The sequence below is a fragment of the Chiloscyllium plagiosum genome, chromosome 16 (genome assembly GCF_004010195.1).
Source record: "Chiloscyllium plagiosum isolate BGI_BamShark_2017 chromosome 16, ASM401019v2, whole genome shotgun sequence".
In the NCBI taxonomy this organism is placed as follows: domain Eukaryota; kingdom Metazoa; phylum Chordata; class Chondrichthyes; order Orectolobiformes; family Hemiscylliidae; genus Chiloscyllium; species Chiloscyllium plagiosum.
This window is the reverse complement of record NC_057725.1, coordinates 67,177,644-67,198,876: the sequence shown is the minus strand read 5'-3', so window position 1 is coordinate 67,198,876 and position 21,233 is coordinate 67,177,644. Positions and strand designations below refer to the sequence as shown.

Below are 21,233 nucleotides of genomic sequence, written 5' to 3'. Positions count from 1 at the left end.
AGCTCGTGTGCTCGTTGTTGTGGTTCTGTTCGCCGTGCTGGAAGTTTTTGTTGCAAACGTTTCGTCCCCTGGCTAGGCGATATGCTCCTGTCCCCATTTTTCACCTTTTCCCGTCCCCACTTTTCTGGGAGCATATCCGGTTGACAACCGGAAGCGGCAGGGACAGACCACTATAAACACCGGAGGAAACATCAAAGAAGCGCTTCGCAGGAGGCTCCCAAGCACTGATGATGTCGCCTAGCCAGGGGACGAAACGTTTGCAACAAAAGCTTCCAGCTCGGCGAACAGAACCACAGCAACGAGCACCCGAGCTACAAATCTTCGCACAAACTTTGAACTATTTTATCTTTTACACTGCCCTTGAACAAGTGTATAACATTTGCAATTCTCCAGGCCTATAATACCATCCTGCAAATCTCCAGGCCTATAATACCATTCTGTATCTAAGGAAGATCGGAAAATTATGGTAAGTTTGCTTCCACATTACAGCCTGTTCTGGAGACTACTCAATTCGGTCAATTCGTCCAAAAACTTCTGCTCATCACTTTTAAATCTGTAAAATGTCAAACTAATCGCTCTTTCACCATAACTTGGGCAGCAACGTCTTCCTTGGTAAAGACAGATACAAAGTATTAATTTAACATGCTCAAGAATTCACAATTCTCAACATCAATGAATGGTTTTAAAAAGTGAATTTCAATGTACGACCATCATACCTAACCACATTCCACACACTTTAAATCAATACTGTCAGAACCAGATGCCATTTGGAATCAACATAGCACCTCAAGTCTTTCAATTCAAGCTATATGAATTTGTGGAGGGATTAAAGACATAAATACCGTTGAAGCCACTTATACAACAGGAGGTAGTGAAAAGGTGCTGATGAGACAATTCACAATCATAGGAAAAATCTAGAAACTTAATTTCATTGGTAAACTGCATGTCAATTTTGTTCAACAGTGAGAAGCTAAAACTTTGCAGGCAAGATGTACCTGTTATGGGACGCATTGCTACAGAAATTATCCAGTCAAATTTAAAGGCAGTTTACAGATGCTGTCACCAACTGGCATAGCAGGAACAGAACAGCTATGTGGACTTGCTCAATATCTGAGTAAGTTTCTTCTGAATCTGTCAAGATATCATATTAACACGAGAAATGTGCTATGGGGACAGGGTCCAGAAGCTATAACCTCCGAGTCAAAGATTCAACATAATGAATCACAATTAGATGACTTATACTGAACAGGCACATGTAAACAAGATTTCTAAAATGGAAGATTTTTCTAAAACACAGGTCACCAGCAGTCCTCTGTTCTCTAAATTACCTACATCAAAAGAAACAGCTAATGTCCAGATATCAATTGACAAATATAAATATCATTAGCTTGATTGAAGGACTGTGTATTGCTATGGTGCTTGTATCATGATTCTATATTTTGTTTCCTTTAGTTTGAGAATTCCACTTTCCATGAATTTGAACTTTGAACAGCTCAAAATGTATCTTTTACTCTGAACAGGAAAGTTGTGAAACAGAACACATGCACAAATTTGCATCATCATCACTTCTCGCTCTTCTCTCTCTTTCTCTCATCTTGAAACTTACAGAATACAGGATGGCCTGGACAGAATGGATGTTGGGAATGTGTTTCAATTGGTAGGAGAGACCCGCGGGCACAGCCTTAAAGTAAAGGGAAGACCTTTTAGAACGGAGAGAAGGAGAAACTTCTTCAGCCAGAGAGTGATGACTCTATGGAATACACTGCCACAGAAGGCTGTGGAGACGAAGTCACTGAGTATATTTAAGAATGAGATAGATAGGTCCTTGAGTATCAAGGGGATCAAGGGTTACAGACAGAAAAGAGGAGAATGGAGTTGAGAAACCTATCAGCCATGATTGAATAGCGGAGCAGATTCAATGGGCTGAATGGCTTAATTTCTGCTCCTGTGTCTTATGGTCTTTAAGAGGGCTGCAGACAAATATGTTAATACTTTATGAAATCCATGACTTTGTATTCCAGAATTGCATACAAAGTTCTCAGTCCTCATTCCTGTAATTCCTGTTTGACCTCTTGTTAATAATATGTTAATATCTGCTGAAATGCATGACTTTAAATGCAGAACTGCATTTAAAACTCTAATTGTGGTCTAACTAATGCCTTATACAGTCCAAGCATAACCTCCCTACACTCAGTCTCCTTGCCTCAATTAATAACCACTTATCCATCTGGCAGGATACATTAACAGAACAGGGGGTGGACATACACACCAAGGTCCCTCCAATCATCGGTGCTTTCCAAAAGTCCTATCATTCATCGAGCATTCTTTGCCTCATTTGTCTTGCACATGTGCATCACCTCAAATTTATCCAGATTGATTTCTTTTCACAATCATTCAAACCATCTGACCAGCCTATCTACATCCTGTTGTAATGTAAGGCTATCCTGCTCACTATTTACCACCCCATCAGTCTTTATATCGTCCGCAAACTTACTGATTTACCTACACATTCAACTCTATATCATGCATATACACCACAATACACTCCTGTGGGACCCCACTGTACATAGACGTAGAGTACAAGTCAAAACAAAACTCCTCAGCAATCATCCTCTGCTTCCTTCCACTCAGCCAATTATGGGCTCATTTGCCAAATTTCCTTTGATCCCATGGGCTCTTATTTTTGCTCTCGGTGTACCAAGCAGGACCTTATCATAAGTCTTGCTGAAGTCAAAGTGGATGACATCAAAAGCACTGCCCTCATGTACAGACCTGGTCACCTCTTTGAAAAATTCAATCAAGTTTGTCAGATATCGCTTCACCTTAACAAAATTGTGCTGACTGTTCTTGATTAATTCCTGTCTCTCCCTCAGACTTGCTTCCAATAATTTCCCCACCATCACCATTGACATGTAGTTTCCTGGTCTAACCCTTACTCCCTTCTTGAATAATGGTATCACATTGGCTGTCCTCCAGTCCTGCAGCCTCTGCTATGGTCAGAGAGGAATTGAAAATCTTTGCACTTGCCCCTTCTGTTTCCTTCCTCGCCTCACCCAACAACTTAGTAATCATTTCACTCATCCCTGAGATTTATCTACTTTTAAATCTGCCAGACACCTCCTCTGTCCAATGCTAACTTTTTTCAGTATATTACAGTCCTTCTTCCTGATTTCTATACCCAAATCATCAGGGTCACTTGTGAACACCCACCCAAAATATTCATTTAGAATTCTACCTTCATCCTCTGGTTGCATGCACTGTGGCCTTTAATGGGCCTATTCTTTATCTCATTATCCTTTTGCCCTTAAGGTACCTGTAAATAAAATTAGGATTTTCCTTTATTTTACCTGTCAGTATCCTTTCATGTCCCCTTTTAAGTTTCTTAATGTCCATTTTAAGATGCCTCTTGCACAATTTATATTCCTCTCAAGCTTCTGTTGTTTTAAGTGTTCAGTATATGCCATTAACCTCCCCTTTTCTCTTAAATCCAATGCAGTATATTCCTTGATATCTAGGGTACAGAGGTTTTAATGATCCTACCCTTTTTTTAATTGGAATATAGTGACCCTGTACTCTCCATACTGCCTTCCTAAATGCATCCCACTGACCTGAGGCAGATTTACCTGAAAGTATCTTCTCTGGCAAAATCATATATCACATGAGCAGGTCCATAAGGAAGGTTAAGTCATGTATATTGCTGCATTGTTAGCACTTTGTGCATAATTCCACGTCTATCCTCCAAATCCTGGCAAGGTTTTGTCAGAAGCTCTATTATGCACTTAGATTATTTGACAAGCTTTAGCTGCAGATGATGATGACTCAGCAGCTTATGACAGATGATAAGGAGATGAGTACCATAGGTTGGTTTGCTAGTTGGGTTCCAAATGCCCAAAACAATAACAGTGAAAGAACAGAAAATTGTACATGTCGAGAAACTGAGACATCTGAGACCCCATAACATAGGCTTCCCATAACTCCACATCACCTATCATTGAAGCATAGTTCCCTAAAAACTCTGAATCAGATAGTAAAGCTTGAAAGATCATTCAATGCACTGTAGCTTCAAACTATACACTTAAGTGAACTAAACACTACATGAAATGATTGGACACCCATGTCACATTTGTGCTCTTATATCTTTTTAAAATCTCTTAGATTTCTTCCATTCTCTGTTCTAGACTGAAATGTGATTTGATTAACCTTATGTTTTATTTTTGCAGTTGTTTCCCTGATGGTCATTCACTGAACATGTTCACAAGAAGCTGCCAATGTATTTTAACAAAAGAACTTCAATATTTATTTACAAAGAAAGAAAGAGGAAAGAACTTTACACTATACTTTACCAGAATTAGTTTAACATGCCCTAAGATACAAATCAGAAATAAAGATTTGATCCATTATATTCTCAATAACATTACAGATAGTCAAACATTTCCAAAGAATCAGCTGTTTTTTACTTGAAAATTCATTCGGCAGTTGTTTTTTTTTCCAGCAAATTTCTGCATTTAATCATTGCTATCTTCTTCAGTTAATTTTTTTTTTGCGAGATCCTAGAAGGAACTGTTAAAACAGCTAACTTACTTCCCATCATATGTTCTTTAAACTCATGGATTCAAGTCACTTAAGATTTTCTTTTCACACATCTCAATGCCCTCCGTTTCTGGAGCTTGCATCTTACAAAATTCTAAGCTAATCAGGATTTCATTTTAACCACAACTACTTTGGAGACTGCTAAACTAACAGCAGCTTTGCTACCATACACCTACTCTCCTTGACAGAAATCCATATACTTTATGACATACTGAATGGCTCTGTCTTTCTAAAATAACTTTTCTATGTCTCCTTCTCTCTGTCTGTGTTGTTATGTAACAGCTCTCAATTTTCTTTCCCCCAATTATCTACTATCAAACAGTGTGACGCTGGAAAAGCACAGCAGGTCAAGCAGCATCCAAGGAGGAAGAGAATCAACGTCTCAGGCATAAGCGCTTCATCTCAATTATCTACTCTTTGTTTTCTAAAGCATTCACTCCAAGGGTCTTTTCTAAACCACATGTAGTTGCATGCAAACAACTTTGCAGATTTTCCGGAACAACTGATAAGAGTCGAAAAATTAAACTAAAATTATGTGACCCCTTCGTAACACATGCAACAAATCAAATTTAAAGCTATACATGGATGTCCACTTTAGAACTCAAATTTTTGAGAAATAATAATATATCACTAACATTCATCACAAGAGAAGGCGTGACAGCTATATAAATAAGTTAGCTTTACCAAGATTTGCAAGGTGAATTCACTGAACCGCCAGGAGCATAGACTTGACCATTTAGAACACAAGGACAGCGACTCAAAGGAATGCATGTGTCCTTAGTAGCAATGTCATCAAGAACAGTTCCTATGAAAAGAACAAATTTGCATTTAGATAGAACCTTATCTTGTAGGTTGTCATTGACCAGAAATTGAACCGCAGCAACTTTACAAATTGCAAGTCTACAAGGTTAGAAGCTGGAGATTCTACTGTGATTGACTCCATTCTTTTCACCACCTATAAGACATATGTCAGAAGTATGATGGAGAACTTGTCAAGACACAGATGGAACAGCTTCAAGTTCAACAGTAAGCAGTCCACTTCATTATCAGCTGTCATCATATCTCACATCACCTTCCATTTCTGAACATACTGTTGATGATTGATAAGAGGTATATGGTAGACATGCCTTTATTAGTCAAGGCATAGAGTTTAAGTGCAGGGAGGTGCACTGATAGCACTGGAAAGAATGCAGAAGGGATTTGCTGAGATGTTAACTTAGCTGGAGTGTTTCATTTATGAAGAGAGATTGGACAGACTGCGACTGTTTTCCTTAGAGCAGAGGAGACTGAGGGGGACATGACTGAGATGTACAGAATTAAGAGGGGCAGAGATAGGGTAGGCAGGAAGAATAATTTTGATGGAGGGATCAATGACTGGGGGAATAAAATTAAGGTAAGGACCAGAAGGCTTAGAGGAAACCTGAGGAAAACTTTCATACCCAAAGGGTGGTGAGAATCTGGCACTCACTGCCTATAAGGCTGGTTGAGGCAGCAACCCTCATACCATTGAAGAAGTATTTAGATGTGCACTTGGGGTAGCAAAGCATACAAAGCTATGGGCAAAGTGCTGGAAAAGGGACTAGAATGGTTAGGTGGTTGTATTTGACAGGCATGGATGCAATGGGCTAAAGGGCCTTTTTCTTGTGCTGTAGATCTCTATGACTTCATCTATTAATTTAGCAATTTTCAGGATGGGGTAGTAATTGATCAGATTGGATGTGTCACTTTTTTGGAAGGCACCTGGGCATTTTCGCCATATTAACACAGTCGGCAAGCTGAACTACAGTGGTTTAGCTAAAGCTAATTCATTACACAGCTCCTCAGCCAGGATTGCTTAGGGGCAAGATGATTTTTATTTGCACTTGGCCTTTCATGTACTTTTAATTTGATATCTAAATGAATTAAAAATGACTTAGACCTGAAAACAAAAAATAGCTAAATAGCATGTCCATAATGATTCATCTTTCTATCCCTATACTCAGTATTTTCCTAAGGCAATTCATGTTGTATAGCATACCACTATTTAAAATAATGGGAATTTAAAGTGTATGTGTTGGGAACTGTCCAGTTAGACACCAGTTTTTTTCAGCCTGTACTTTCTTGTATCTCTAAGTTACACATGGATGAAGTTGAAACTAACTTGAGATTTAGTAGATTCAGCATTCAATATTTCTAATTATAGAATGTTCAATAAAGCAAGAAACAGTCTGGCAATAACAAGTCACAGCTAAACAGTGTTCTGATCAGAGCACACGTTAAATAATGCCATATCCAATTTCAGACACTGATCAAGCTTCATGTTGGTTCAGATTCAAGCATCAGACACGATGCACAAAGAAACTTCAATGTTGATCCCAACCTCTCACAACTGTGTCATCGGAAAAAGCTGGAACAAATTGGGCTTTCCTACCTTCACAGCAAGACGGAGCCTTACAGATTTAAAAGATAGGAAAATAAAGATAGATGGGATACCAGCCTCTGTGGAGTTATTTCAGTGGTGATGAGAAAAGAAATTCTCTTGAATAAATTTGCTCGTAACAGTGTCTTTGAATTGGAACAAGAATTTCTGGCATCATGTCATTATTTGGGAAGCTTAACTCGTGTGATCCTTCCATCGAAGACTGGGCCAGGATGTGGAAAGAATGCATTATTGTTTCCAGGCAATTGACATTTGGGCAGATGAAAAGCAACAGGTAATTCTCCTGACAGTTTGTTGACCTGCAGCTTTTTAAGTTATAGATGTAGAATCCCTACAGTATGGTAAAAGGCCTTTTGGCCCAAGTCCACACTGACCTTCCGAAGAGTAACCCACCTAGACCCATTCCCCTACTGCTCTACATTTGCCCCTGACTAATACATCTAGCCTACACATCCCTGAACACTATGGGCAATTTAGCATGGCCAATTCACCTAACCTGCACATCTTTGGATTGTGGGAGGAAATCGGAGCACCCAGAGGAAACCTATGCAGAGGAGAATGTCTGTGAAACTTGTACAGTCGCCTGAGGTGGGAATCGAACCCTGGTCCCTGGTGCTAACCACTGAACCACCATGCCACTCCAGCCATTAGGAGTCTAACTTTCCCTGAGGCATCAGATGCTAAAACTTTCAAGAGCTGACAGGCTTAGTTAAGGAATGTTACGACCCCAAGCCTCCTCTAATTCTGAGATGCTTTTGGTTTTACTTGTCAGTTCGAGAACTAGGGGAATCCAAGCTGGGATTTTTGACAAAGTTAAGATGACTGGAAGAAGCATGTGACTTTGATTTAACCCTTAATGAGATACTGAGACACCATTAAGTACATGGAGTTAATGACATACCAATGCAAAAGCACCTATTAGCTAAAGCCCAAATGAACTTCAACCTGGCACTACAACTGATTTTGACATTAGAAAATACAGCAAGTGGAACTTATGAGCTGCAGACCAATGAAAGTGGACATCCTCACCAGACCTGAAAATGTGTTGCTGGAAAAGCGCAGCAGGTCAGGCAGCATCCAAGGAACAGGAGAATCGACGTTTCGGGCATAAGCCCTTCTTGCCCGAAATGTCGATTCTCCTGTTCCTTGGATGCTGCCTGACCTGCTGCGCTTTTCCAGCAACACATTTTCAGCTCTGATCTCCAGCATCTGTAGCCCTCACTTTATCCTCACCAGACAGACTGAGCTTGGGGAATGCCACTTGAGTAAAGGTAATTGCATAGTCTCACTTCGGACTTATGCTAAACAGAGGGATTCTAACCACACCAAAACAAAGCCAAACTTCAGCCAAACGATTAAATTTTCTTTAGGATCCAGTCCAGTAAACATTTGTAGCTGCTGCCTGTATGCAGACTTGACACAGCAAAAGGGTCCCACTAGGCCTGAATTGAGTAAGAGACCCCATAGGCCACGATTCAAGAAAGAACATACCCAGGAAAGCCCACCTACGTCAGGTTTGGCACAGTTAAATTACTTAGCAATATCTAAATCAGAACCTACCAAAATAAACATCTGGTTAAATAGTCACCCAGTTCTAATAGAGGTTGATACTGGCGCAGCCGTTTCAGTGATTGTAGAATCAGTCTTTAACAAAATTCTCCCTGGACTCCAAATCTAAAGTGGACATAAGACCTTGGCTAGTCTGTGAACCTGATCCGAGGAACCTCTACAGATTAAGGAGCCAACTTCAGTTCAGGTCTCACACAAGAAGCAGCAGGTTCAGTTACCACTGACTGTAGTAAAAGGCTCAGGACCAAACCTGATGGAGCCAAAATTGGTTAAGAAAGATTCACCTAGATTGGCTCAACCTTTTTCAATCAGAAAATGGCTGCCTGAGTGAAGTCCTAATTGAAAACCTAGAAGCTTTTCAAGAAGCTCTAGGGACTATCAAAGGAGCCAAGGCCACTTTGCATGATTCTTCAAAGCCCACACAGTGCCATTTGTCTTACTGGTTAAAGTAGAGGCAGAAAGCAGGAGGCTGGAAAGGAAAGGGATCATCAAACCAGTATAGTGTGCGAAATGGGCAGCACTGATTGTACCGATTGTGAATCCTGACAGGTCAGTTTGCCTTTGTGGGATTTTAAACCAATGGTAACCTGCTTCTTGCAGCTGCCTAAATACCAATCCTATGTATAGAAGACATAAGCAAAGCTACGGTGGGGGGAGTCCTTCACAAAGCTGGACATGAGCCATGCATACCTACAATTGCAGTTAGATGAGGATTCCCAGACATATCCTCCAATTAAGGCAACGAACCAATATACAAGACTGCCATTTGGAGTTCATCAGCTTGTGCCATTTTTCAGTGGACGATGGAGAACACTTTACAAGGTCTATGCACAAGTCACCATTTATCTAAACGACGTGCTAATAACAGGGAAGACCAATATAGAGCACGGAGAGAACCCAGACATAATCCTTAGACATTTCTGCAAGGGGGCATACACATTAGGAGGGAAAAAATATGTTTTCTAGGCACCCCAAAATAATCTACTTGGCCTACAGAGTCGACAAGACCAAGTTACACCCATTGGAAGATAAAGTGAGGGTGACCAAAGTGCCCTGGCTCCCAAGTACCGAAGCTTAAGGTCTTTCCTTGGATTAGTGAATTATTAAGGAAGGTTCATACGTAATCTGGCCTCTATCCTTTACATCTTTAAAAAGCAAAACTGATACACTACAAGTAGACATGTATGGCATATTTCATTAAGAGGCCAGGGACCAGGTGGCAACCCAGTATCCTCAACAGACACTGTTTCCTGGCATCACCTGAGACTGAAAAAGCCTTAAGAGTTTCAAGTTTCCACTTTTATTTTTATTACCATGAATTTTGATAACTGGTTTACCCAAAACACAAGTTAATATTAGAGAATGACTGAATTGCTCTATTTAGTAATCTGTTCATTTATTCTGTTGGAAAGACTTTAAATTTTCAAAATTCACTTTGGGATACAAGCATTGTTGGCAAGGCTGACATTCATTGAAAATACGTTGATGGACTTCTCCTTGACTTTATGTAATGGCTTGATACTTCTGAGCACTTGCTAGGCCACATCAAAGGGTAGTTAAAGTTAAATATATTAGTTCAGCAACTGGATAAAGATGATTAGTTTCCTATCTTAAAAGGCACCAATGGGCTTTTAATGACAGTCTGTTCATTTTAGTGAGATCAGCATTATGCTTCCAGATTTTATAAAGAATTCAAACTCCTAAAGTGCCACAGTTGGATTGTCACTATATTTTAATTGCTGATTAGTCCAAATTTTTGTATTACTAGTTAAGTAATGTAACTGAAATAACTCCACAGAAGTTGGTATCTGTCACCAAGTCACATTTATTTACACAGGAACAGTCCTTCACTTTAGTACTGCCTCATTCCGAGTTAGAAGTCACACAACACCAAAGTTATGGTCTCACAGGTTTATTTGAAATCACAAGCTTTCAGAGTGCTGACTTCACCTGACGAAGTAGCAGCACTGCAAAAGCTTGTGATTTCAAATAAACCTGTTGGACGATAACCTGGTGTCATGTGACGTTTGACCTTGTCCACCCTTTTCAACACCAGCACCTTCATGTCATTTCGAGTCAGCTAGCAGAGTGGCATATCTGACATTCTTGTTCTTATCTGTCAGCCAGGGCTCAGATTAACAGCCCCAAATCAAGGAACTCTTATTCTATGAAGTCCAGCTGGCTGACCTTGCTACAATTACCTTTTATGATCAAAATTATTATCCAGAATACCACCCCATAACGTCTCACAGAGCTGAGAATTTTCTGCAAAGGTCCAAGCAGCAGATTAAGATTCATTTTGATGAAACTGGTTCCAAATGAAATCTGTGTCTATGCGAAATTAGTAAATTCTAGTTGTCATTGACATCCCCCCAGCTTGCAATAAGAAAATCCACTCAGGTAGTGGCTGCACATTGTCTTCTATTTTGTCTATGTATGGACTTTGGTGAGGACAGATTTGAGTCTAGTTTAGTTACATCCGCAGTGGCCAGATTTTCACACTGAGAAAGTACACTTAGTCAAGGCATAATGGAACTCCTAACGGTGAAACTTGTTAGTTTTAAAGAAATAAGATTTAACCAGGTGAAAACAAGGAGGAAAAACCACTTATTGAAACATATACAGAAACTGCTGGTGAATCTCAGTAAGTCTGGTTACATCTGTGGGGAGAAAGCAGAGTTAATGTTTCGAGTCAGTTGACTCTTCATCAGAACTGCTAGCACTTAGGAAAAGGTGAAGACAAGGTTTGGGAGTGGATGGAGACATGAATGGATAGGTGGAGACAGCTCACAGAGAGAGAGAGAGAGCGACATGAAAGGGCTAAGCAGACGAGAAGATTACTGATAGAAGAGTAGAAGAGTAGTTAATTAAGTGATAATAAGAGCAAAGAGGAGAGGATGGGTAAGCTGCGCTGAAAGCAATTTATGACAGGCCCAGGGTATGGGAGTGAGTAAAAACCAAAAAAGTATGGAATCAGGCTCTAAATTTATTGAACTTGATTATCTCAACCAAGGATTCCCTGCTATCATGGTTGACAGGCCTACCATAGTGCTCCAGGGAGCTTCAGTACAAGCTTGAAGAACAACATCTCATTTTCTGCTTGTGAGCCCTGCAGCCTCGAGGATTCAACATCATATCCAATAACTTTAGAGCCCGATTCTGTCCTACCATGTTTTTTACCGACTCCCACACTCTGACCCTGTCATAACATGGAGAAAGTGAGGACTGCAGATGCTGGAGATCAGAGTCACAATGTCGTACTAAAAAAGCGCAGCAGATCAGGCAGCATCCGAGGAGCAGTAATGAGGCTGGTGGGACGGGGAAGCTGAGAGATAAATGGGACATGGTGTGGCTGGGGGCAAGGTAGCTGGGAATGTGACAGGTCAAGAAGGTGATGCCAAGTTGGAGGCTTGGAACTGGCATAAGGTGGGAGGAATGGAAATGAGGAAACTGGTGAAATCCACATTTATTCCATATGGTTGCAGAGTTGCAAGGCAGAAGATTAAGCGTTCTTCTTCCAGGTGTTGGGCGGTTAGGGTTTGGTGATGGAGGAGGCCCAGGACACTACCAACAAGGACATGCAGGTCCTGGGCCTCCTCCATTGCCAAATCCTAACCACCTGAAGCCTGGAGGAAGAATGCCTCGTCACACTGGATCAACGTGGATTTCACCAGTTTCTTCATTTCTCCTTCTCCCATCTTACAAGGCATGCAGGTCCTGGGCCTCCTCCATTGCCAAATCCTAACCACCTGAAGCCTGGAGGAAGAATGCCTCGTCACACGGGATCAACGTGGATTTCACCAGTTTCTTCATTTCTCCTTCTCCCATCTTATCCCAGTCCCAAGTCTCCAACTCTGCACCGCCTTCTTAACCTGTCTGTCTTCCTCTCTACCTATCCTCTCCACCCTATTATCCCCTCACCCCCTACCTTCATCTATCACATTTCCAGCTACCTTCCCCCTGAACCATCCCCATCCCTTCTCCCCACCGTCCCAGTTATCTCTCAGACCCCTGACCCACAAGCCTCATTCGTGATAAAGGGCTTATGCCCGAAATGTCGATTTTCCTGCTCCTCGTATGCTGCCTAACCTGCTGTCCTTTTCTAGCACTGCATTCTCGACCCTATCATAACATGTACTTATTCAGCTTCTCTTCAATCCTGGTGCACTGTCAAGAATCTCCTCGCCTGCCTACCGCTTTTGTATCTCTCTCTCTCTCTCTCTCTCTAGGCTCTGTCTCTAGCCATCTGTTCATCTCTTCTCCCCCACATTCCTCCCCGCTCGCCTTGCAATCTCATATTCAGCACAATTTCCTAACTACAATCAGTTCTGATGAAGACTCACTGAACTCAAAACATTAACTCTGCTTTCTCCCCACAGATTCTGCCAGGCCTGCTGAGTTTCTCCAGCAATTTCTGGCTTGTTTCAGATCTCAAGCATCCCTTGTCGTTTGTTTTATATTATTGAAACAAGTCTGATTATGCACTCTGGCAACTTTGACATCTCAATTTTATGGTTTTAAACTTCAAATCTATAACCAAAGATAAGTTACAATAACCGATCCAGAAACTAGCAAATAGATATTATAGTACTGAAACAAATTGTACAGACAAGTCTACAATGCATTGCCCATGGACTAACCTGTATCTGTGCAACATCAACAATAGCAAAAATTGTACACAACAATATTGTATTCAACACATTGCCAAATAGTTCTTGAAGCATTTAACTTTATTGGACAAAGTCAGAAGCCGCACGACACCAGGTTATGGTCCAACAGGTTTATTTGAAATCACCAGCTTTTGGAGCAGGTGCAGTCAGGAGACAATACCACTATGCTGCTAGTCTTATGCTGTAAGTGAAATAGATTCATACACAAGGACTAGTTCTCTGCAAGTAAAATAATGCATTTCAAGTCTTGTGCCTTTCTGATTGGCAGGGAATGTAAGGAGTCATTTGTTCCTGATTGTTTTCTCCAACTGACCAATCAGTTGACTCAATAAGCAATAAGTGCAACATTGGGCATCTTTGTGTTTGTCCTGATAATTGCAAGATGAAAGACGTTGGCAACAAGTTTCCCTTTTTTAACAGTATTCTAAAATACCCAATAAAATTATGACATGAAAATGCCGGTGTTGGACTGGGGTGGGCAAAGTTAGAAGTCACATCACACTAGATTATAGTCCAACAGGATTATTTGAATTCACCAGCTTTCGGAGCTCTGCTCCGGACTGCACCTGCTCCAAAAGCTGGTGATTTCAAATAAACCTGCTGGACTATAATCTGGTGTCATGTGACTTCTGATTTTGTCCAATAAAGTTAAGTGCTGCAAGAACCATTTGGCAATGTGTTGAATACAATATTGTTGTGTCCAATTTTTGCTATGGAACAAGGAATGTTAAAAAGATAGGTCTTAACATTTTGTGCCCAAATGCATGCAGTATTTGAATTAATCATACAAATAGATGTAAAGTTGAATGATACAGTTGGATTATGGACATAGTTAAAAATAACACAACACCAGCTTATAGTCCAACAGGTTTATTTGGAAGCACTAGCTTTCGCTGCTCCTTCATCAGGTGGCTGTGAAACAGGATCATAAGACACAGAATTTATAGCAAAAGATTTAGTCTCATGCAACTGAAGTGATATATTGAACAAACCTAGACTGCTGTTAAGTCTTTCATCTTTTAGAATGGGTTGCAGGTTTCAGTTCATTAATATGTAATCCAAAACTTCTTTCCAGTCACGTTCTCGAGATAACTTAAAGTTTTCTAAATAAATTGATAGCTCAGACAGTGCATTAAAGGTGTGAGGTTAGAGTCTGTGTGTATCCCAATCTTAAGTCAGATAAGTTCTATTTCCAAAGTAGGAATTTATAAAATATTACATGGATTGACTGCCTGCAGATAACCTGGTGTTGGGCAATTTTTAGCTTTGTCCACCTCAGTCCAACACCAGCTCTTCCATGTCTTGGATTATGGAGACGTGGCTGCAAAGTGACCAAGGATGCAAATCGAAAACCGAGGAATAGTCAGTTTTTAAGAAGGGCAGACATAAACGGAAAGGTGGTAGAGTGTACTACTGGTTAAAGAGGACATAAGCACAATATTGAGGAGCAATATCCACTAATATCCACTAATAATTTTTGCCCCTTGTAATTTCTTAATTCTACATCCCAGTTGGTTGAGGAACCAACTACAGAACAGGACGTCTTAGATGAGATGAGATGAGATGATATGCAATGCGGAAGGAAAAGTTGCTAATGTAGTTGTGAGAGAACTCTAGGGATGAAATACCATAATATGATGGAGAGTGAGGCAATTGTTTCTAATACTACGGTCCCTGAATCTTAATAAGAGAAACTACAATGGTATGAGGCATGCGTTTGCTACGATGGATTGGGAAATGTTATTGAAAGGAATGACAGGGGATAGGCAATGGTAAACATTCAGAAGTCAAGTGGGTGAACTAAAAAATTGTTTATTCCTGTCTGGCACAAGAGTACAAAGAGAACAGTTGCCAAACCAGGACTTACAAGGGAACTTAGAGATTGTATTAATTGCAATAGAAGAGGCATACAAATAGACCTGAGGGTTTGGAAAAGTTCAGAAATCAGCAAAGAAGGAATAAGGGATTGATTGAGAAGGGGAAAATAGAGTATGAGAGCAAGCCTGTGGGTATCATAAGAACTGACTGTAAAGGTTTGTATCGATATGTAAAGAGAAAAAGATGGTTGCCTGTTATAAATTCACCAAAGAAATGGCTGACAGAAGACCTCACTCTGTCTACACAGAGAGGATATGAATAATGGACCAGAAATGATGGGGAGCACACATTTTAGGGACAGAGAGGGACTCAAGCAAATCTATGTTAGAACAGAGAAAGTGCGTTGCAGATATTGATTGGATTGAAGGCCGTTAAATCCCATAATTTATTAGTTTACATCCCAGAGTAGTTATGGAAGTGGTCCTAGAAATAGTGGATGCATTGGTGGTCATCTTTCAAGACTCTGGAACAGTTCCTACAGGAATGAATCCTGAAGAAGGGCTTATGCCCAAAACGTCGATTCTCCTGCTCCTCAGATGCTGCCTGGACTGCTGCGCTTTTCCAGCACTACACTTTTCAACCCTTGCACACCAATCAGGACCATTTTCTCAAAACATACAATCATTCACAATTTGGCGTTCTTGCAATTATCCTGATGAATCAGAGGTGCGAAGCTTTGGCAAGCTGTCCCTTTGCAGAAATGTTCAAGTTCTGAATTAACTGTAACCATTTTAGACAGTTCTGTTGAAGCACCAGGTTAATTTAAAACTTGAAAAGGCAGAACTCTTGTGGTACAGTAGTAATGTCCCTATCTCTGAGCTAGAAGGCCTGGTTTCAAATCCCACCGCCTCCAGAGAAGTCATAACACAAGTTGATTAAAAACATCTAAAATTTGCCAAGTGCCTCAACTTAAGATGATATTGTTACTTCACTTATGAGATGTCTCAACAACTAGTACTTCTGTAGGACCATTTATCAATGCTAGACATTAGAATTCACCTAAAAGATTCACCTGATGCACAACATAATGTCATTGAACCAATGATAAGATAGTGTCTAAAGAATGTATTGAGTACATGCTAATCAGAATGGAGATTTTAACAATATAGTATTGAAAAAATACTATATTTTTGACTATAGGCCAGTTACACTTTTCACAATGACGTAATGTCGAGGAGCCAGTGTTGGACTGGGGTGGTCAAAGTTAAAAATCGCATAACACCAGATTATAGTCCAACAAGTTTAATTGGAAGCACTAGCTTTCGGAGTGCTGCTCCTTCATCCGAAGATACACAAGCCAACACACCTAGACATCCCATTGTATCAGGTAATGTGGCCCTCTGAACCTCTCTGGCTATGTCGAAGGCCTCTTGAAACCCTTCTGTCGTGACACTACAGATTTCTTACAGAAACTCAGCACGCATTGACTAGTCAAACAGGGAACATTCCTCATCATAACGGACATCCCAGCAATCAATACCAGCATATTCCTCAATGATGGCATCACTGCAATAACCACAGCATTTTTACCTTTGACAACCAGTTCTTCATCCAGACATGCGGAACAGCGATAGGGACCAAATTTGCACCGCAATATGCCAACATTTTCATGCACAAGTTTGAACAAGACTTCTTTGCTGCACAGGGCTTCCAACCAACACTATACATCAGATATTTTCTTCCTCTTGACTGATGGCAAGGAGTCACTGAAACAACTACACAGTGATATCAACGAGTTTCATCCCACCATCAGACTTAGCATGGGCAACTCTTTAGTATCTGCCTCATTCTTGGACACAAATATCTGCATCAGGGATGGGCATTTCAGTACCTCACTCTACCACAAACCCATGGATAATTTTACTATGTCACACTTCTCCAGATTCCACCCTAAACATATTAAAACAGCCATCCCCTACGGACAAACCCTACACATACACAGGATCTGTTCAGATCGAAGAGGAAAATGACAGAGACCTTAAGGTGCTCAAGGATGTCTTCATAAGAACAGGGTATGAAGCTCAACCCAATGATTGCCAGTTTCAACATGCCACAGCGAGAAACCGTAATGACCTCCTCAGGAGACAGACACAGGCTGCAACTGATAGGGTACCCTTTGTCGTCCAGTACTTCCTAGGAATGGAAAAACTATGCCATGTCCTTTGCAGCCTGCAAGACATTATCAATGAGGATGAGCATCTCGCCAAGACCTTCCCTACCCCTCTTCTTCTCACCTTTAAGCAACCACCAAACCTTAAACCGACCATTGTTCACAGCAAATTGGCCAGCCTTCAGACAACATCAACTACAACATCATACAAGCCTGTTACGGCAACCACTGTAGGACATGTCAGACTGGCGACACAGATACTATTATTACTATGTGGGGACACCACTCACCACTTACATGGCAGGTACCCATGTGACTCGGCCAACACTGTCTACCTCATACACTGCAGACCAGGATGCTCTGAGGCATGGGACTTTGGCGAGACCAAGCAGACGCCATGACAATGGATGAATGGACACCGCGCAACAATCACCAGACTAGGGTGCTCCCTCTCAGTCGAGGAATACTTCAGCGGTCAAGGACATTCGGCCTCGGATCTCCAGATGACCATCCTACAAAGCGGACTTCGGGATAGGGAACAACGCAAAGTGGCCAAGCAGAGGCTGATAGCCAAGTTTGGTACCCATGAGGACGGCCTCAACCAGGACCTTGGGTTCATGTTACACTACAGGTGACCCCACTACACGATACAGATTCTCACATACACACACAAGCACACATACACTCACGCAGACCTCATACACACGCTCTCTGCATGCAAGTGTGCTCGCTGAGCTGGAAAGTTCATTTTCAGACACTTCGTACTAGGTAACATCATCAGTGAGCCTCCAGTGAAGCACTGGTGTTCATGACCCGCTTTCTATTTATGTGTTCAGGTTTCCTTGGATTAGTGATGTCATTTCCAATGGTGTTATCATTTCCTGTTCTTTTTCTCAGAGGGTGGTAAATGGGGTCCAGGACTATGTATTTGTTGATAGAGTTTTGGTTGGAATGCCATGCTTCTCGGAATTCTCATGCATGTCTCTGTTTGGCTTGCCCTAGCATGGATGTGTTATCCCAATGGAAGTGGTATCCTTCTTCATCTGTAGGTAAGGATACTAATGAGAGTGAGTCATGCCCTTTTATGGCTAGTTGACATTCATGTATCTTGTATTTTGGTATTTTGTAAATGGCTAATTTTGCTTGTTGTCTGTATGGGGACTTTCAAGTTCATTAGCTGCTGTTTTAGTGTGTTGGTGGATTTGTGGGCTACCATGATGCCAAAGGGTCTGAGTAGTCAGGCAGTCATTTTCCAAGATTTCTATGATGTAGGGGAGAGTGACTAGGGTTTCTGGACACATTTTGTCAGTTTGTTTGGGTTTGTTGCTGAAAAACTGATGGACAGTGTTCATTGGGTACCCGTTCTTTTTGAATATGCTGTATAAGTGATTTTCCTCTGCTCTTCGTAGTTCCTCTGTGCTGCAGTGTGTGGTGGCTTGTTGAAATAATGTTCTAATGCAGCTTCGTTTGTGGGTGTTGGGATGATTGCTTCTGTTGTTCAGTATTTGGTCCATTTGTGTCCTTTCCCTGGAGAAGCTAGTTTGAAGTTCCCAACCAGCTGTTCGCTCTACTGTGACATGAAGCAAAACTAATGTAATTTACACCAGGTTTGTAGCTCAGGTTGAGGTTTAGGGTGTAGGTTTGCTCGCTGAGCTGTAGGTTTGATATCCAGACGTTTCATTACCTAGCTAGGTAACATCATCAGTGGCGACCTCCAAGTGAAGTGAAGCTGTTGTCTCCTGCTTTCTATTTATATCTTTCTCCTGGATGGGGTTCCTGAGGTTAGTGGTGATGTCATTTCCTGTTCGTTTTCTGAGGGTTGATAGATGGCTTCTAGATCTATGTGCTTGTTTATGGCGTTGTGGTTGGAGTGCCAGGCCTCTAGGAATTCTCTGGCATGTCTTTGCTTAGCCTGTCCCAGGATAGATGTGTTGTCCCAGTTGAAATGGTGGGTTTTTTTCATCCGTGTGTAGGGCTATGAGGGAGAGAGGGTGTGTCTTTTTGTGGCTAGCTGGTGTTCGTGTATCCTGGTGGCTAACTTTCTTCCTGTTTTTCCTACGTAGTGTTTGTGGCAGTCCTTGCATGGAATTTTGTAGATGACGTTGGTTTTGTCCATGGGTTGTACTGGGTCTTTTAAGTTTGTTAGTTTTTGTTTGAGAGTGTTGGTGGGTTTGTGTGCTACTAGGATTCTGAGGGGTCTCAGTAGTCTGGCTGTCATTTCTGAAACTTCTTTGATATATGGTAAGGTGGTTCGGATTTCTGGCTGTGTTTTGTCTGCTTGTCGTGGTTTGTTCTCGAGGAATCTGCGTACTGTGTTTTTTGGTATCCGTTCTTCTTGAATACGTCGTATAGGTGGTTCTCCTCTGTTTTTCAAAGTTCGTCTGTGCTGCAGGGTGTGGTGGCTTGTTGGAATAGTGTTCTGATACAGCTTCGTTTGTGTGTGTTGGGATGGTTGCTGGTGTAGTTGAGTATTTGGTCAGTGTTTGTCGGTTTTCTGTATACGCAGGTTTGTAATTCTCCCTTGTCCGTTCTTTCCACTGTGACATCCAGAAATGTGAATTTGTTGTCGGTTTCTTCCTCCTTGGTGAACTTTATGCCTGTGAGGGTGTTGTTGATGATGTTAAATGTCTCTACTATCTTGTTTACTTTTGTGATGACAAAGGTGTCATCTACGTAGCGAACCCAGATTTTTGGTTTGATGATTGGTAGGGCTGTTTGTTCTCGCCTTTGCATTACCACTTCTGCCATGAATCCTGATAGCGGAGATCCCATGGGTATGCCGTTGGTTTGTTTGTAGACTATGTTGTTGAAAGTGAAGTGGGTGGTGAGGCACAGGTCCACTAGCTTCATGATGTTTTCGTTGGTAATGTGATTGATGGTGGTTGGTGTGTGTGTGATGGTCTCTTCTAAAAGTGTGGTAAGCCTTTACTTTGCCAGGTCGATGTTGATGGAGGTGAACAGTGCTGTTACGTCGAATGAGATCATTGCTTCGTCTTCCTCTATTTTGGTGTTTTTGATGACTTTTAGGAATTCCTGGGTGGAGTAGATGGAGTGCTGTGACTCTTCTACTAGGTATTTCAGTCTTGCTTGTAGTTCTTTGGCCAGTCTGTAAGTTGGTGTTCCGGGTAGTGAGACTATAGGTCTGAGGGGGGATCCTGGTTTATGGATTTTTGGTAGTCCGTAGAATCGTGGGGTGTTGGTCCCGTCGGGTTTCATTTTCTGGAATTCCGTCTTGTTTAATTGTCCGGCATTGTGTAATTTTCTTAGGAGATATGTAATTTTGTTTCTGAGTTGTGGGGTTGGGTCTAGCGCCCCTGTTGGTAGATGTTGGTGTCTGCAAGTAGTGCATTGGCTTTCTTGATGTAGTCCCTTCTGTTCAGGATGACTGTGAGCCGACCTTTGTCTGCAGGTAATATAACGATGTTTTTGTCTTTTTTGAGATTTTCTAGAGCTTTCTTTTCTTGTGTGTTCAGTTTGTTTCCTTCCCTCTTTCAGCTCAGAGTAGGTGCAACTGTCTGTCTGATCGTTTGTTGTGTTTCTTCCGTGAGATTGTTGTCCTTCAATGTGGTTTCTAATGCCGCTAGGAAATCCTTCTTGTCAGCTTCTCGGTAATTGAAATTTAATCCTTTGACTAGTACCACTTCTTCTGTGTCTGATAGGGTCCGGTCTGATAAGTTCTTTATCCATGCCCCTGTATTATCAGTTTTGTCTTTTTTTTGTGAGTTTGTCAAGTTTTTTCTTCAGGTCCCAATTTTTCTTTCTCTGTGTTTGTCGTTGTTTGGTGTTTATGGCTCGTTCTACCGCGTCTGTCCATTCTTGATTTGTTGCTTGTTTTGAATAATGGTTTTTGGCGCGCAATTTCCCGGTTGTATTTTCGGAGTCTGTGGTGGGCGTCATTGATTAGTTCTCGGAGCATTCTGCGGCCGTTTTGTTCTGTTAAATTTCTGGCTTGAGGTGTTTTTATCGGCGGTTTATATTGGAGACATTTTGGCAGTAC

General features: G+C 41.3%; 1 protein-coding gene across 1 annotated transcript in view; it reads right to left on the bottom strand.

Moving 5' to 3' along the window:
* LOC122558125 (mucin-6-like) overlaps positions 1–21,233 on the bottom strand; it is a gene marked incomplete at its 3' end in the record, with an annotated part of 278,951 nt that overhangs the window by 203,972 nt on the left and 53,746 nt on the right. The window contains exon 9 of the mRNA XM_043706443.1: positions 5,275–5,395. Within this exon, the coding sequence (XP_043562378.1) occupies positions 5,275–5,395 (121 nt within the window). The remainder of the gene's footprint in view (positions 1–5,274; positions 5,396–21,233) is intronic.